We start from the raw sequence: 14,102 nt of genomic DNA on the forward strand, positions 1-14,102 counted from the left end.
TCTGACACATAAACACGTCAAATCACTTATTTTTCCTGTTGCTGAAATCTATGTTTGGGAGTGCTTTGTGTTTCAAACAGTCTTTCTCTGCACAGTAATGGGTTGCAAGCTTAGCTTTAGTGTCAGCGTTACTATGGCTAACTTCCATCTCCCCTGTTGTTTCTACGCTTTTTTGTAATTTTCTCCTCCCTGATCTCATCAGTGACCATATTCTCAGCCGCATGCTGTCAATCTTGTCAATCCACTTGTTGTCTCAGTGGTGTCCTGAAAACGATGTGAGCTACATCGATAATTGGTGAACATTAATTTTCTACGAACCATCCATAGCATCTCTACCAAGGTATGGCATCACCAGCTGGTTTGGTAATTTGACATTACAACAAAGACCCAGATCTTAAAGTTAGTAAAGATAGCAGGTAAAATAATGGGAATGGCTCCTCCTCTGTCTCCACAGGAACATTTTGAGCAGTACATCCTTTTATGGACTGCTTTTATGGACAAGATTTTATCTGACTCCTCTCATGTGCTTCACTCTGAATTTGTGCTACTGAACAGGACCCCCTTATGCAAACATAACAGATATAACCATTTGTTCATCTCATTGTGTATAAAACTTGTTAATGAGCACATGGTTTGGGAAGGCAAGGACACGTAGGTAGCCACATCTATGGTCTCTTCTGATCTACAGCAGCAAACTGGGAGGGCAGTGATGTTTGAAATTATTAGATTTTTAAAGGTTGATTTGCACAGTTTTTAATATGATCGTTTTAGTCTAACTGTGATTCATGAACTGTTGTTACTATTGTATATTTATTTATTGTTTTACTGAGACTCCTTTTATTAGTGACTGAACATGTAGTACAATGCAGCTGATCCTTGTATCCAAGGCAAATTTCTCCCAAGGGAGACTAATAAAGATACTTTTGACTTTTTGGGAAAACCTGGTCTGATCCAGGGAAATGCCATCCAACCCACTTTTGACAGAAAAGCTCCTCTTTCAAGGAGTCCGGCAAAATGTATTCATTCTCCGAAACACTGACGTCTCAAGGTCCAGACCAGGAAGCAAAGTCGTAGTTTAACACAACTCCCTGCAGCTTCTTTTCCCTTACTCAGACAAGACATTTTTCATTGTCTTGTCTAGGGCCAAAATCAAATAGCTTTAAAACTTATCAAAAAAGGGCAAATCATGAAAATCTCGCAAAATTTAGTGTGACTGAATGAATAGAAAATTTAAAGAAATGTGGTTTATTGAACATAAGATCTCCCTCTTCAAAGACGGGATTTGTCATAATCAGATTGATCTTATCTCTCAGAAACCTGGTAGCAGCAAAATTATCTTGTTAGTCAACTCCTAATTATTTAAATCTTCACATTCCTCGAAATACTGGACTAGGAGGAGTGTCAGCAATCTATCTTTCATTCTGACTTATCGATTAATCCCAGGCAAATTATTAACTACATTTCTATTAAATAATTTAATATTAAGTTTTACTCCCTCAAACTGCAAAACACCTAATCAGAATCCCCTTCTGTTTGATGTTTTGTAAACTTCACTAGGCCATTTCTTTCAATTTTTGTACCAGTTCTCAAACTTCATATCTTAGTATTAAATACTGATATCGGTCATCATATGGAGGCTTGTAGAATCCACACTGACACGCAACGAGACGTGTGATGCATCGTTATAGCCTTTAATGCCATCGTAGACTCAATTGCTTTTGTATAAAACATCTGCAGACTTCTCTCTTCACACACTAGATTTTGTGCTGACATCCTGTGTTGCGTGTTAAGAATTAACAATGTTTCCTTGTCACCCTGTCCTGTCTGACCATGTTTTAATAATCTTTGAGTTTAATTTAACAAAAGTTCTTCTCGGCCTAAAAGAAAATTTCATTATAGTGGATTATTACCTGACAATGCGGTAAAAATTTATAAAGAATCTGTTCCATTTTTGATGTCCTCACAATCACAGAATACCACAGCGGAGAGGAGCAATTTAATTTCTTTACTTTCACAAACTGATGTTCTTGTTCATAGAACAACTTCCTCATTGTGTTTTGCATTAGACAAAGTAGCCCTCTTGGAAAATAAGGTAATCAGCTATCGAGGGCTGGCTCTCTGGTTCAATTCAGAGCTATAAAGCTAGGAAATGCTAGGAAATATGAGCAAAAATGGCACTTTACACATCTAAAGAAGTTGTCATTAATCTGGGTGGAAAAGGTCTACATTTGACATTTCAAATTTGAAGGAAAGATCTTTTGCAATGCAAGAATATTATATTTTTTATTATTAAAGGTATACTAAGTAACATTTTTAAATATATCCTGTTCTAAATCCCTGTGATGGTAATTTAAGTGTTTATGAGACGATTGAGGGGTCCGTCATCTCCCCCTAGTGTCTCTGGCCGAAAAACCCCACTTGAAACTTTCCATGCCTCCGAAACGGAGGCGGTCTTGTGGCTCTGTTGTCGTTTTCGCAGTAAGACAAACAGTTTTATGGCAGCCAATGGCATCAATAAGAGTGCTACAAAGTCTGCTTATTCTAAGCAACGTCTGGCTTGTTTTTTACTAAGTCACTTATAAATTTCATGAGTCGCAGGTTGACGTTTCTTGGGCCTTTTTTGACCGTGAGGTCTCTTATTTGGGCAACAAACTAGTGGTGCGTTCGGACCGACCGCGGTGACTACGAAATTACCAGCTGCATTGTGCGCGGTGAACACCGACTTCACCGCACCGTCAAATAGGAGAAGCTTCTATCCGCCTGTCTGTTCAGCTTAACACAGACTTTTTTCAAAGCCAACCAGAAACCTCTAAAGAGAATTTCTTACCTCAGAATGTTTCTATCTCTTATTTTGATTGAAAAAAGATTTGTCACATGGAGTGGAGTGGGTATTTATGACAGTGCCATTTTCAAAAGGTCCTGTAGGGGGAGCACCACTTGAAAATTAGTTAGTTTGGCTTTAATAGAGGAGAATAAGAATAATCCTATATCCCCCAAACTTGCAGTCATGGTTCTGTTCAGTCATCCATTCCTTCACCAGTAATGACTTTAAAGGATTCCTCCTGATAAACAAAATAGATTCTATTAAAAGTAATATCATTGGCACCCTCCCGAATGATAATAACAGGGTGTCACTTTCGTCCTCAGAAAGTGAGGCAGCGTTAGAGGCAACTGTAGAACCTAATCTGTATATAGATCCAGTTGAGCTTTCTGAGTTGTCAAAAATATTAGCCTCATCTAAAACTTCAACTTGTATGTTAGTCTCAATCCCAAACAAATTATTTACGGAAGTATTCCCTTTGATTATCGCTCCCATTTTAGATATGATTAATCTATCCTTATTAAACAGATCTGCACCACAGGCTTTTAGGGTAGCTGTAATTAAGCAACCATTCTCTTGATCGAGATGACTTGATAAATTACAGACCTATATCTAACCTTCTTTTCTTTGTCTAAAATTCTGAAGAAAGTTTTTACTAATTAAGTGTGTGAGCATTTACATAGTAATGACCTGTTTCAGATCCCATCAAAGCACTGAAACAGCTCTGTTGAAAGTCACTATGGATATTCTCATGGCCTCAGATAATAGACTTGTTGCTGTCCTGTTAGATCTCAGTGATGCATTTGATACAGTTGATCACAACATTCTCTTAGAAAGTTTAAAATGTGCTGTAGGGATCAAGGGAACAGCGCTGGTTTAAATCTTATTTGCCAGACAGATTTCAGATCGTATATGTAAATGATAAATCTTCTTCACATATACACATATATAGATATTGGATGCTGGAGGACATAATGGCCACGTTTCCTCACTCACTCGCCTGTCATTTACACTAACTTCATGCATTCTCTCTTCTTTCTCTTCATAGTAGCAACAGCTGGCCTGGTGTTCTGTTCAGATGCGACACCACCAGGGTGGAGAGTGGGGGGGCATAGACGGAGCTACTGCTGCCAACATATTCATGTTCTCCTTCGACAGATGACACAATTGACCCAGTCTTTCAGTGTAAAGTCCTGTTAGATTCTCTCTGTGTCTCTTAGACACAGCTATTGGCTGAACTTTTACTCCGGCTAACTGTAAGTGCTCTCTTTCGTCCTCTAGACTTGGAAACTGTCTCAAAGCTTATCTGCCTACCTGTGTTTCTCTCTTAGATGAAACCACTGCAGGAGCTAGTACTGCCATTACGTTTTCACATTTCTGTCACATAGAAAGTGCTCCTGGATCATCGCTTCTGTGTTCTTTTCGTGTCTCTGCTCTGTCTTCTCCAACCCCCAGCTGGTCGTGGCAGATGGCCGTTCATAATGAACCTGCTTCTGCTGGAGGTTACTTCCAGTTAAAGGGGGGTTTTCCTTTCCACTGTCACTATATGCATGCTATTATGGGGAATTGCTGCAAAATCAACAGCACAATGCAAGCGGCTCTCTATTGTCACTACATGCTTGTCCAGAAGGAGTTAATGCTGCAAGTCAGTAACGTAATGCAATCTGCCAGGTTTCCTTAAAACATTTTCTTAACCCATGTACTGGATTTGGAATCTCCCTGTACGATTCAACTGACTTGACAGGTTTTTGTGTAAAGTGCTTTGAGATGACATGTCATGAATTGGTGCAATATAAATAACCTGAATTCAAAATTTAATTAATGTGAGCATCTCGTGCCAGCTTTGTTTACCTTAACAAGATGAGCAGTGCGAGCTGGGGATCTGAAGACAATCCAGCGGTCGACTGCGATGGTCTCCTGGTCCTCGTCCCTCTGGATGGTGATGTCTCCTCCAAAGAACAGCAGCGAGAATGGGGACACTTCGGTGCAGTCATACAGGAAGATCTAAAGGGAGACAGTGACATTGCAAATACACAATTGCAGCATTATTACAACAGATTAACACGTTCAGTAAGAGAAAGCGGCATTGTTATGACATGCTGAGTCCGACAGCTACTCTGCGGTGTGGGCTTTAAGTGTCACATTAGTGAAGAGAGGCTGTGCCAGTTTGAAATGTGTTTTGGTGCCTTAGGTGTGAGGAGAAATGTCATCCTGCCCCATCTGTGAATCTTCCTGATGCGTTGCCCTCTTTCTAGCAGTTCCACATGCTTAACTGACAGCTGCTTTTTTTTGTATTTATCTATTTGTAAAAGGGATAATGAACACAATCTAAATATGCAAGAATATAGCCAGAGCTAATTTCCATCTCCAGTCACTGGGCAGACAAAGTCAGACACAAAAAAAACAACACAGTATAGTGACAAAAACAGCAACAGATAAATGCTGAAATGTAAAAATGTTAAAAGCAACATTACTTGAGGCAATAAAAAAATATCAGGATTTTTCATAGTTATGATGAAAAACATTTATCACATAATCTACAAAATATCCATATGTTATGATATTGTCTATTCTCACAAACAAGTGACTGGACGTGGATATAATAAGTTCATAACAATATACACTTAAAATAATCCAACTGGCAAGTTTTTAAACGGTTAACATGTTTGCAATGGTAAAAGCAATAATATATGCAACTGAAAATAAGCTAGGTTTGCAAAACAGCTTGCCCAATGAGAGACAAAATGGAAAAACTGAGAACTGTGAAAGCTGAGTGTAATACTTCAAAGGACTGTCTCAATTACCTACCTTTACCTAAACAACTACTTTGGGCCTTTAAAATTAAGAAAATAAAAGAACAAACAAACAAAACCAAAAACTGCATTTAGAATAATAACGGATGATAATTGATAAAATAGGACTTTTCTTATGATAGCAGTTAATTAGTAATCAAAGTAAACAATACTGTCTGAAACATTCACTGATCTTTATTTTACAGATGTTCATCACGGCCATTTACTGGAAACATTCTTTATAATTTTCTCTAATCTACACAGGTTCAAAGCTATAAATACAGGGGCTCAAATATACAGTCACAATAGAGACATCCATCCAATTTTTTCCGATCCAATCCGACACGATAACTGGACTAAGCGTATCGGACGGTACCCGATACTGCTGTTGAATGAATAAATCATATACCTCACTATGTGAGTAAAGTTCATGTGAAAAAAAAAGTTCTGCATGTTCTTTAGCATGGTGATTTTGGAGGTGCTTAATTAAGTTTGTGGTGCTGAATTTACCAACCTTATCACACCCTCGCAGCTGACGCATTGCAGATACTGCATGTTGCAGTCGGACTAGTTGGCGTATCAAGTTTGAAATGTTTCCAAAGAGACTTGGCTTGGTCTGCCAGTTGCTCCATGTTGCTCTGTGTTTGCTCATCACTAGCTGCTGTGCATGCTCTGCGTAACCGCCGTTGCAAGCATAGAAGTGACTAGATCGCCATAACTGTACTGCTGTGTATGACGGTAAAAAAAAGAAGAAAGAAAAGAAGAAAAACCAAAAAACGATATCATCCGATATCCGATCAAGCTAAAGAGTCAATATCAGAGCTGATATCTGATCTGGGTATTGGATCGGTGCATCTCTAAGTCACGTGCAAAAAATTGTAATATTATTGAAAATTACCTTTATTACAGTAACTCAACTTATTAAGTGATTTTTTTTTGTAATTAATAATACACAAGCCGTTATTTCAGTCAGGTACGGTGTTTTTCCATTTACAGCTAATTAAAACATGAAATTTAAGCATAGAATATTAAATCAGACCAATAGAGAATTAATTTAAATACAAAGAGTGGGTTTAATAAAAAGTATGTTAAATACCTGCTAAAATGTTTTTGCTTTTTTTAAAAAAAAAAGAAGAAGAAGGAAAAAAAAGGTACTTTTAATCTGACCCTCATTAGAACGCATATTCTAATGTATTGAATATAACTGGGGATACACTCACCATGATAAACGTTTAAATGTCCAGAGATTGACCCTTTTTTTTTTAGCTAAAAGGAAGTTGCTGACATAATTCTGGTTAACAGTTTCCAGGCACAGAGCGGGAATTTAATCTTAATTCAAACATTTATAAACAGGGTTGAGGTTAGGGACTCGTTTTTGTATTGCTTTTTTTTTTTGAAGGATGGCCTTCAGGAACCATAATGTAAGACTTGTAAATCTAGATTTGATAACCATTTGGGCTCATGTTCCTCCAAAATCTACCAAACTTTGTCCACGTTTCAACGTGGATCCAAGTTCGAGTTGTAAGGAGCTCTTGTCCTTCTTAATTCCCACCTTGTTGTATAAAATGGACCCTCAGCCTGATGCTACCACCAGCATTCTTGACAGCTGGTTGAGAGTATTGGGTTCAAGGCCCCTCCTTACACTTTTAATAATTTCTTTTCACCACAACCGGATAGTTCATTCTGTATCCCATCTGACCAGCAACACTTTTCCATGTCCATTTGAATCAAACTATCACCCCTAACCAAGGCACCAGCGAAGCTCAAATTTATCCTAATCTTGAAGATGCTGGATATATCAGTGTCACTGTCCACAGTGAAGGCAGTTTGACACATTGTAACATCGATATCGACTGATAGGGTGCCGACCAATAACCCACACCTTCTGACATGCATGAGCTGGCCCCGTGAACAAGCCAAATGTTCAAGTGGATTCACAAATCGGATGCTTTATGGACAGAGGAGACACAGTTCTTTGGTCACAATAATAGGAAAGATGTTGGAGGAGTTGAGAATATGGAGCTAATGAAGAAAGGACTAAATCCAAAATATTCAACATCTTGGTAGGCTTGAGCCTTGGTGAATTTTAAACATTCTGATGGTGGCAAATTCAGATCAGATGGTTGAAACTTGGACATAAAGGGTGTCCCAAATGGAAATGTTCACAAATACACATCAAAACTGATTTTACAATGGATAAAGCAGATTAATCTTAGGCTTCTGAAATAGCTTCAGCCTCATATTTAGAGTTTGTTAGCAACATTTAAAAGCAGGGTCAGTGCCAGGAAACCGAGCAATTTAGACAAACTCAATCGTTTTTGCAACAAAGAGTTATCAAACTTCTTGCCAGCATAATGCCAGGGCCTCTTTGATGGCTACACAAAGCGATTTTTGTTTTTATTTTTTTGCTCCATGCTCCTTTGCTCCTGTATCCCAATATTAGCGGGGGTATCATTTAGAGCCTGTGTGAATTTATTAAAAAAACATTTGCATTTGAATCTCTAAACCTGCACTGTATAAAGCCACCTAACAAGCTGGAGCAAATTGAAATCCCTTTAGTGAAAAAAAACAAAAAAACATTTTAAACACAAACCTTGTGATGATAAAAAGACAAAAGGTCAAATAAAAACTATTTATACACTAAAGTTATCAAATACAAGTTGAAAAATAAGGGTCAAACCAGTGGTAGGGAGATAAGAAGTGAGGGAGCCAACAAACCTGCTTTTACCCCATAAATCTGTGAGGTAATGCATCACGAGGGATAAGTGCGTCAGAGAAGATCAAGTTTAACGTCATCACCCATTTTCTTTCCTGTTTTTTTTCCCTTTCTGCTGCTCTACTCTTCTGCTTCCTTCTCTCTTAGACAGCAAATAACCTTGGCAATCTTACACTGTCTGAATACCTCACTCTATGAACGCAGACGTGCAGCATTGTGCGAAAGAAAAACAAAAAGATTTGAATGCGGCAAAAACGCAGGTAAAATACGACAAAACATGTTTTCCTTATCAACACAGGCAGGACAGCCAGATCAGAAAAGGTAGAAGATGCAATCAAAGCACCCATGAAACATGTTTTTTTTTTCTTTCTGTAGAATCAGGGCTCTCACATAAGATGACAGCAATGAAAGAACAAAGACAGACAGATGGAGAGGAAAACAAGAATCTGAGGTGGGATCTACAAAATAATAATAATAATAATAATAATAAAAAGAGTAAAAAGAAGCTTTAGAGTATTTCCGTCAGGAATCAGTGTTGACCGGTTTGCCCCCACGACCACCTCTTGCATTGTATCTGGAAGCTTTGAAGCCCAAGAGCCTTTGAGATCGAGTTGAAAGGCGGTGTTTTTAATCAAATATTCATTAAGTGCAAAGCTGGTGTGGCTCCACTGCCAACCTTTAGCCAATGGTACTTCTATCCCCTCTCAGCCGCTCGTCAGAAGTGGCCGGGCAAAATCCCAAAAGCCGTTTTCACACATGAACAGAAATGTTCGGGGGGAGAAAATATAAACAGTACAGGCTTGTCTTTTCTAGCAGTTGTTGTTCACACAGCCGATTCACAGCTGGAGATTTTCTGCTAGTGATGCACCCTGACAGCTGGATATTTGAGGTAAGCGGTGCAGAGGAGCACGCGTCGCACAGGAGGTGGGACATGATGTAACAAATAGACAATTTGCGGGTTTTTTAATAACTTACCCACCAGATCTCAACACGAAATGTTATCAGAAACCTTTTCTGCTTTTGATTCTCGGTTAACATGTGAATGTTTCAGGTATGCAAACAAATTGGAATATCAGACAATGGTAACCTGAGTAAATACAACATTTTTTTTTTTTTCCATTTTAAACTAGTCTTTGTTATTGGTTTAGGAAGAAAATGTCCCCATGCACTAAAGAAAACCTTTAATTCACAGACAGTTGCAACAAAATAATTTTTTATTACATTGTTACAGAGCAAAATGCCTCCAGGTCTGTTTACTTACACTGCTGGTTCTCATCTTCAGGTGGTAAATGAGCCATGTGTAATTGAACTCTCTCTCTTCAGCGTTGACAGATTTGGGATGGATACACACCTTTCCATCAGCCTGGGTGCACACCTTTACCCTGAGATGGATGAGACGTTACAGAGTATGAATTTTAAACGGCAAGGATTATATTCCTATAAAGCCCCTATGGGAATTTCTTACAGGTTCCTAAAAGTGTTGCCACTCTACAGTTTACTGCAGTTAAGACATAGATGGCTAATACTTTAAATTCTAATAAAAGGAAGGAATAAATAACCAAGAAGGAAACATCCTCTTTATTCAGAGGACTGTGAGGGTCATGCAAAAACCTTCGGCTTGCACACATTGAGGCTCCCACCCAACAGAAGGTCTAAAGTTCATTTGAGAATGTTCTGATTTAATTGAATCCATTTTTCCGCTACAAGTAATATGTTCCCAAGGCCACATAGGCAGCAGAACAATCCCAAAAGTATGAACAATCTAACATCACATTTAAAAGTTGGCCAGAGGATCTTTTGTTGAAACACCACAATGCTTCTCCACTCGTTTCCCAGCCCTTTGTGACTAGAAAGTTACATTCTGCCTCCATCTTTCACAAGAAAATCTCCTGGAGCTGGATTATTAGGTGTGTGATGTTACAGGACAGATTTGCTTCTTCAGACCTTTTTATGAATGTTTATTTTTTTTGGAAATATAAGTTAACATTACATGTGGTATACCACATTTCCAAATCTCATCTTGGCCAATTCTAGTGTTAGCTATAAAGAATTACAAAACTACAACCTGAGGAAAATTGCTGCTTAAGTACTTTATTTTTAGTTTTCCTCTTAGTGAGCTTAATTAGCGCCAGAGGACCCACGTAGCGAACCCGACTGCTGATTGTAGAAATAAGGTTCCAGAAATGCGAGTATTTATCAAGCTTTAAAACTACATCCTGTGGTAATTCCTAATGATGGTGGCAAATAAGCCAACCCCTTTCCAGCTAAAGTAATACAGAGAGTACTCTGTAAGGTAACCCAAAGTGTTTTGTTTTATGTGTTAGAAATGAACTTTTACTGGTAAAAAGGTCTCAAAATATGTCTTCAAAGGTAAAAACAGGCTTGTAAACATTCATACCCTTTGAACTTTTCCACAATATGTCAAGCTACGACCACAATCTTCAATGTATTTTATTAGCATATTATCTGATAGCCCTACACAAAGTAGGACATAATGGAGAAGTATAAGGAAAATAAATAATTTTCAAATTTACTATCAAATCAAAATCTAAAAGATGTGGCCTTCCTTTGCTGCAGACCAGTTCTTCTTTGCTATGTTATTAGTTTCCAACACAGTGCAATTCTCATCAAGGTCAAAAGGTAAGCCACATAAGGTGATTTCTGGGGGAAAATAAAAAGATTTTCACTGAATTGTATTTAGCTGTGTTTGTGAAAAGAAAGCTCAATACACAAATGGCCAGACCCCCCCCCTCCAAAAAAAAAAAACAACAACAACAACAAAGGCTTATAAAACAGCATTCAAATGAAGCGATAGGAAATTGTTCAGACTGAAGTTGTTTTATTGCAGCAGGAATGTGGTTTGGTGTTAGCCCTGCTGTGGCTAGGCTTTAACTCATCTGTGCAGTCTAAACTGAATTCTCTTTATTCAAAGTAACAAGCTCAAATTTTGATAAAATTTAAAATCCTAACTATACTTTGAGTTTACTGCAGAGAAATGTGCAGAGCAGATTACTAAGAACTACAGAGAATGAAAAGAAATCAACACAAGTTGAAAATCCTTGTTGCCTAAAAGAAAAGAAAAAAAACAATTTCATGATAAGGTGCTAAACCTTCGTACTTCAACCATCCAGATAATTCACATCTGAGGTCAAAGTGGCTATGCCTAATTTACATGTAAAGTCTATGACTAAACACCACTTGTATTTTCAAAGGGATGGTAATATTGTATATTTATATGCCTCATTTGCAAGTCTAGGTGTGTATGCGTCTGTATTCACATACTCTGCTCCCAGTGGTCTGAACCCTGCCTAGAACAAATCTGCTGAAAATCAGTGGATCCAATCAGACGCATTTAGCTTGTTATTCTAATTCCCCCAGAATGCCTCCGGTCATGTCTGCTAGAGAACAAAAAGAAAGCTATAAAGTCTGATAATCACGTCGAAGTTTAACGTGACAACCTGTCCCAAATGTGTGTGTGCATGAGCCAAACAGAGCTGACTGCTTAACAGCAGAGAACTAACTGCATGTACCAGACAACAGCCTGACTGGGTAACAAAGGAACGAGCCCCTATTTGAGCAATTAAATCATTTTATCTTGCGACGGGCTAACTTCATATGCAAATAAAGTAATTTCATTGCATTCACAAAGGAGTTGATAAGAACTAAAACAGACAAAAGTGTGACCCCTTTATTATTACAGCCTTTATGTAAATACACAGTGCTTTGAAAAACTATTTCCCCCTTCCAGGTTTCTTTTGTGTTGTTTTTTTATGTCGGTATACTTTTGTTTGTATACTGTCTATATTTCTGTTTTAGCTCAACACATGTTTTATATCAGACTAGGACAACAGGAGTACAGGTACATCTCAAAAGATTAGAATACCAAAAGAAAAGTAAAATATTTTCTGACACTTATTTTAGAAAGTGACACTCGTGTAGATTTATCACAAAGGGAAATTTCTCAAGCCCTTATTTCTTGTAATCTTGACGATTATGGGTGACAGTAAATGAAAACCCAAAACTCTGGTTCACAGAAAATGTGATTATTGCATACAAAAATTATATTTTAACATAAATGTCCAGCTTCTAAAATGTATGTTAATTTCTATGCACTTAATAATTGGAGTGGGTCTCCTTTTGCATGAATTGCTGCATCAATGGGGCGTGGCATGGAGGTGCAGTACCTCTATAGCCCCATTTACACTACCCTTTTTTAACCGATCCATGCCGAGTTCGGACCGAGCTTGGATCAGTTAACCGTGACGAGCTTGGTTCTTACGACCATTTACACATCACGCTAGCACGCTTCCTCCCCTCCTAGTGACGATCTGCGGTACTATTAGTCTCTAGGATTGAAGGAGGGAATCAAGCAAATAAAAATGGTGGCGCCCGTGACATTCAGGAAGTTATGTTTGGTTATAGTAATGATATTTCGTTGTTTGCGGAGAGTCCTGCGAAGAAGGCAACCTTTGGTTATTTGACAAAGTCGGCTTTGGGAAGTGGATAAGACAAATGATAGTCTAATCAGGGCTTACAGACGCAGGAAACAACAACATACGTTATGGTTCATCACACTGCTAAGCAGAATCATCACTGGAAATCGTGTGGCACGGTAAGGAAGCTAGTATTATTATGAATGTCTGAAATCGCAAAATTAGTCAGCTGACTGTAAGGAGATGACGCGGTCTGCTCATGCGCTATTTGTTATCAGAGAACTGATAACAAAGAAACCGGGCCGAGCCCATCCATCAAACTGGTCTAGATTTAGCGCGGTTCAGTTGTTTCTGGCACGGTTCAGTTTAGTTTGCGTTCCATTTACACTCGATAGTTATCTCAGTTACCGAGCTCGGACCATTCTCGGCACGGTTAAAAAAGGGTAGTGTAAATGGTGCTTTAGATTCTCTATGGGGAAGGGGGGGCGGGTTCAGGTCAGGCCAGTTTGCTGGTCAATCAAGCAACACACTGAATCAGCTGTTGGCACCTTTGGCAGGTCGACATGTGCCAAGTCCTGTTGTTAAATGTAATCAACATCTCCATAAAGCTGGTCAGCAGACGAAAGCATCAAGTGCTGCAAATGTAGGGCTGGGCAATATATTGAAAAAAAAAAAAAAGACATAAGATGAGACTATATTGTTTGTATCGAGATGGTTTATGTTGTGTTATAATTATGCTTTTATGTACTGCAGTAGGTTATTTTTCAATTGTTTCTCATATGTATCTACAGCTGTTAGCTGGGAAACTAACAGCTGTAACGCCCCCCCCCCCCCATTTTTTAATAAAATTATCATCTGAAAACTGTACTTTGTCTGTTATTCTGGGGGGGAAAAAACTAAAGAATTATATGATGGGGCCAAAGCCTTTTTTTCTGCACTGTATTGTGTATTGCATGCTGTGGGATGTTTTGTCTTTATTTATTAGGTAATCTGATTTTATATGTAATGAAATGTAATATATAAATAAAACTGCCATTGCCAAAGCCATTTATCTTTTGCACACAGGTCAACACCACCACTTAAGAGAGAGATGCCTCAGGCCACCTCCGTGATGAGCTGCGAAAGTGCCTTTGTGTTTTTGACAAATTTCCAAACACGGTCACTGCACAGCTGCAGGTGACTGTCACAGGACCTTTCCAGAACTCCTCCAAGTACTCTGGTGAATAATTGTAATGCCAACGCCATTTGTCTTACCACAGAGGGGGAAAAAAAAACTAAAGCCCAAAAAACTAAACAAAAACTGGTTATTTACATGTCAATCATGAGCTTCCTTGGACTGA

The 14,102-nt window shown here is 38.4% G+C and overlaps 1 protein-coding gene and 1 long non-coding RNA gene across 3 annotated transcripts in view; one reads left to right on the plus strand and one right to left on the minus strand.

Annotated features, from left to right (window-relative positions):
- Positions 1–14,102, minus strand: part of dhx36 (DEAH (Asp-Glu-Ala-His) box polypeptide 36) — a 46,130-nt gene that overhangs the window by 952 nt on the left and 31,076 nt on the right. For both annotated transcript variants that reach the window (XM_036149482.1, XM_036149483.1), the window contains exons 25-26: positions 9,591–9,711; positions 4,673–4,825 (exon numbers count right to left, since the gene is read on the minus strand). In XM_036149482.1, coding sequence (XP_036005375.1) covers positions 4,673–4,825; positions 9,591–9,711 — 274 coding nt within the window. The remainder of the gene's footprint in view (positions 1–4,672; positions 4,826–9,590; positions 9,712–14,102) is intronic.
- Positions 6,971–8,795, plus strand: LOC118566659. Its single transcript, XR_004933190.1, has 2 exons — positions 6,971–8,589; positions 8,705–8,795. It is a non-coding gene; the product is annotated as an uncharacterized LOC118566659 (long non-coding RNA).

The sequence above is a fragment of the Fundulus heteroclitus genome, chromosome 18, assembly GCF_011125445.2.
Source record: "Fundulus heteroclitus isolate FHET01 chromosome 18, MU-UCD_Fhet_4.1, whole genome shotgun sequence".
Taxonomy (NCBI): Eukaryota; Metazoa; Chordata; class Actinopteri; order Cyprinodontiformes; family Fundulidae; genus Fundulus; species Fundulus heteroclitus.